This window comes from Hipposideros armiger, unplaced genomic scaffold (assembly GCF_001890085.2).
Source record: "Hipposideros armiger isolate ML-2016 unplaced genomic scaffold, ASM189008v1 scaffold_695, whole genome shotgun sequence".
Lineage (NCBI taxonomy): Eukaryota > Metazoa > Chordata > Mammalia > Chiroptera > Hipposideridae > Hipposideros > Hipposideros armiger.
The window spans coordinates 4,774-9,229 of NW_017732045.1; the positions used below are offsets into that span (position 1 = coordinate 4,774).

Below are 4,456 nucleotides of genomic sequence, written 5' to 3' on the forward strand. Positions count from 1 at the left end.
GGTCTGGGACTCAAGGGTGTGGGAAAGAGAAGTGCCAACCCCCCACAGCCTGGCCTCTGAGCCCACTGCTCACTGGTCCCTGCGGGGAACCCAAGGCCCCACGGTTGAGTCCTGCACCTGCTCCTTCCGGTCTGCGTTTCCTCATCCAGGAAACAATCCAAGAGGAAGCTGGTGACTCTTGCCCATGGAGTTTCCTGGCCCTATGACAACAGGCCTCTGCACACCTGACCTTCTGCCACACCTGCAACAGGTGCAAAACAGGGGAATTCAGGAACCATCCAGGCTATAAGCTGGTGAGCCAACCTTGGGGAGAGCTTGCCGCCACTGCAGGGCTGGATGGGACCTGGGAAGGCTGGAGAATCCTTGGCACCAGCAAGTTTTTAAACAATTCTTTTGCTTTCGACCTTCTCAACAAGCCAGAGCCAGAAATTGCTTTTCTTCTAAGCCAACAGAAGGCAGATCAACTTAGATCCTCTGAGTAATTGAATGAGAGACAAGTCATCCAATTGCTTCCTGTTTGGTACTGCCCTAACATTTTGGGGGTGTCATGTTACTCCCTGCTGAGGAACCTCAGTGCAGCCCGACTTCAGTGAGACTGTGACCATTTGCAAAGAGCAGGAGCTCCCTTTCATCATCTTCCCTTTCCACGCACCTGCTTAAACTTGCCTCCCCAAGAGTCAAGGGAAAGACCACCTCATGGAAAGTAAGTATTCTGCTATGATGCAAGGATGGGTAGTTCTCGAATTATTTACACATTACAGCATTACAAGTGCAAAATAGCACAGATGAAAAGGTTTGTCTCTTCTACAAGATGTGTTTTATCCACTAAGATACATAACCTAAGTTACTCTTATCTTTTTAAGAAAAAATAAAGAACAATGTACTTCAATAATTAATATAGTGAGTTTTTTTTTCATGTGGAAAATGGACTGGTTTTAAATTAATGTTCTGTAGTTGTAGTTGGTTATATTTTATATGTGTTTGAACATATGACATCATTCTATAATAATTCACAGAAAGTTCTATGAGTTTGTGCATGTGTTCTGACTTTAAACAAGTTCTCTTGCCCTAATTAAGTGCATGATGTTGTCTTGTTGTCTTTTAATAATTAGGAGAATTTTCCCCCTTCTGTACTTAAAGTTCTCAAACATTCCACCAACTGTAGTATAAAATTCCTGATAAAATATTTTATATAATTAAATCTGTTCATTTGGGCTTAGTTACAGGTGGTTTATAGACTGGTTTTTAAATGGTTTCTCCCTTCATCTAAAAGTAATAAGATTACTCACTCATTCTGACAATTGACTGTAGTAAAAAACACCAGCCTCTCGGAATCTTGCCTTAGCAAAATGAGTTAGCAACAAACAAATATCAAATAGAAAGCGTTTATGGAGCACCTTTGGCCTACCCAGCAGCAAACTATGTGATTTATCCTAGGACATGTCTGAACACATCTGTGTTCACACAGAATGAGAAATAGGGGTTTGAACTGGTAAAGCTCCATGGGAAAACGCCCCGCAGTTTTATGTGCTACTTCTCTGTCTTTCATCATTTCATTTTCATGGGCTCCCCTAGGACAGAAAACAGTTTTGAATTAAACAGCAATTAAGATCTTAATCATCTGGTCTTGGAAGGGCACATAGCGTCTTTACCCAAGGGCACTTCACCAAGGAAACCAGGAAAGCACCCACTTGTACTCTTCCTTTTTAAAATTAATTTCTTTTTTAAAATACACATGGTAAAAGTGTACAAAAGGGCATCAGTGAAAAGCACATCCTCCTTCCCCTAATTCTGTCCCCTGTTGGCAACCACAGGTACCAATTTCTTGTATATTCTCTCAAAGATATAATAATACATCTATGCTTCAAGCAGATAACATATCCCCCTTTGTTTACCTATATGATTTCACACTATATCACAGTTGGGTTACTTTTCCATTTATTAATATTTAGTACCCCCCCAAACCCCTCTTTACTGATTTTTATGGCTACATAGTATTCCACTGCATGGAGGTTCCAAGATGTATTAAACCATCCCCTAAATGGATGCTATTCAGTCTGGTCTTAAGCATTAGTCATCATGCTGAAGTGACTAACCGTAAGCATGCATTGTTTCAACCATGTTCCAGTGTATCTTTAAGATAAATTCCTACAGGTAGAATTGCTGGATCGAAGGTATGTGCATTGGTAATGTCAGCAAGCCCTTCATCTTGGTTGTATGAATTTACACTCTCACCAGCAATTACGCAAAGTCCCAATAATGCTGCAGGCATATCCACACAGTGTATTCTGAAACATCGGAAATTTGAAAAACTGACAGATAATAAAATGTTACCTTGTTGTAGTTTTAATTTGTGTTTTTCTTATCACAAGTAATATGGAGAAGCTTTTTACATGGTCAAGGCCCATTTCTTTTTCTATAAACTAATTGTCCGTATCATTGGCATATTTTTCTACTGGAGTTTTGGACTTTTTCTTACAGAACTGAAAGCTATTAATCAATTTAGTGATATAAATTGTAATTATTCTCATTTGTCTTTTGGTTTTACAGTATGTAATAACTTTAACATTTTCTGTGTAGTTGCATTGAACATTTTCTTTCTTATTTTTCCCCCTCTGAACTTTTGTATTAGGCTTAGACAGGAATATCCCACTCTGAGATGATAAAGGGAAAAAAATAGACCATGCTTTTTTCTAGTACTTTAAATTATTTCTTTTTTTAATGTTAAAATCTTTGATTTCTCTGCACTGTTTCTGGACATAAGGTGAGAGATGTGAACCCAATGCTATATCGCTTCAATGCTACTTATTGACTCCATCTTTTTCTTACTGGGCAGGACTGTCCCTTTATTATCTACGGAATTCCAATTCCTAACCTTTTAATGGCATTTTACTCTGTTCTGTTGGTCTACCTGTTTATGTATTGTAGCACAGAGTTTTAGCTACTGTATTTTTATGGGGAGACTTTTCAGGGAGAGTTGTACCTGGTTCTGAAGAGCCCCCATACCCTTTGCAAAGCCCTCTAAGCCACAGCTGGACTGTGGAACAAGTAAAATATTTATTCATTCCAAAAAAATTAAATTACTTTTCCTGGCTGGTTAGTTTTAAATTTCTGGCTAGGCTAATTTCCATTCATCACTCTTTTCCTCACATTCTTCCTAATTAGTCTTGACAGCTGATTTTTCATTATGCAAAGTTTGCCTATTTTACAAAGAAATTCTACTGATATTTGTATTGTCATTACGTTCGTTGTGTAGATTATTTTAGGGACAACTGACATCTTTATGACGTTCCATCTCCTATTCAAGAACTTGGTGTTTTGAACTCTTGATTTTTAAAAATATATTGACGTGTATGTTGCTAGGCTCCTGCTCATTCAACAAAGAAAGCCTCTTTCAGCGGCCTCTTGTTTCCCAGTGATGTGAGGACCATGCTGTCATTGGCTCGGCCAGGCAGCCCTCAGCCAGGGATGCCGGGTCTCATCTGGATCTTTCTGTTTCTCAGTGAGCAAGTGGACTCCTCAGGCAGGCCCCAACCAGACCCAGGCCAGCTCCGCCCTGGGGCACCTGCTGAGGGCCTACATGGAGGGGAGGAATGGCGGCAACTCCACCCGGGCCCTGAAGCTTCCAGATGGGACCAGCGCTGCCTGGTACGTCCTCACCATATTTGGCATCTACGGAGTGATTTTCCTCTTCCGGTTGGCCAGCAACATCCTCAGAAAGAACGATAAGTCCTTGGAAGATCTTTATTACTCGAATCTGACTTCCGAACTGAAAAAGAAAGGACTCCAGAGCAAGGAAGTCAAATGCTCCACACTGACCATTAGCAACAGAGCCGTCCTGCAGCCTAACCAGGCCAGCCTGGGGCCCATGTGTGGACACAGTGAACCCCAAACCGAAATCCAAAGGATCCCTTGAAAGTCAAGGCAACGAGGCCTCCAGAGAAGAGGCCCAACTTTCTTGTGATGGGAACAGCTTTGGGTTGACCTGGAACCTTGAGCCAGGAGCCACGCACTTGCATGGGGCTGGGAGAGCCTCCCTGAGCCATGGGCACTTTGGGCAGATGGAGGTGTGGCCACAGCCAGCATCTTGTTTCCTTCCCAGGCTTTCTGGTGCTTTGAGATGAGAAAGCAGGGGCAATGGCTTCCAGTCAGACTCTCCCTGGGTGATTAAATGCTGCAGCCTGGAAGGGACACCATCACTTCCACCGGCCACTTATTGGCTAGAATTAGCCTATGACTACTCCCAACCACAAGGGGGCGGAGAAGTGCCACCCTACCTGCCACGTGTCTGGAAGGTCGAGAGTCAAAAAATCTGGGGAAGGGTACTAATGGCTACCACAGAGTTGAACCAGGTCCAAGGTTCTCAAACTGTGTGCTATGGATTGAATGTTTGTGTCTGTCCCACCCCCCAAATTCGTATGTTGAAATCCTAACCTCCATTGTGACGGTTTTAGGA

At 42.3% G+C, this 4,456-nt stretch overlaps 1 protein-coding gene across 1 annotated transcript; it reads left to right on the forward strand.

Annotated features, from left to right (window-relative positions):
* Positions 1-302: 302 nt before the first annotated feature.
* Positions 303-4,456, forward strand: SMIM34 (small integral membrane protein 34). The gene is made up of 2 exons (XM_019626955.1): positions 303-703; positions 3,504-4,456. Exons 1-2 carry the CDS (start codon positions 697-699, stop codon positions 3,914-3,916), a joined length of 420 nt encoding a protein of 139 aa, XP_019482500.1. The 5' UTR covers positions 303-696; the 3' UTR covers positions 3,917-4,456.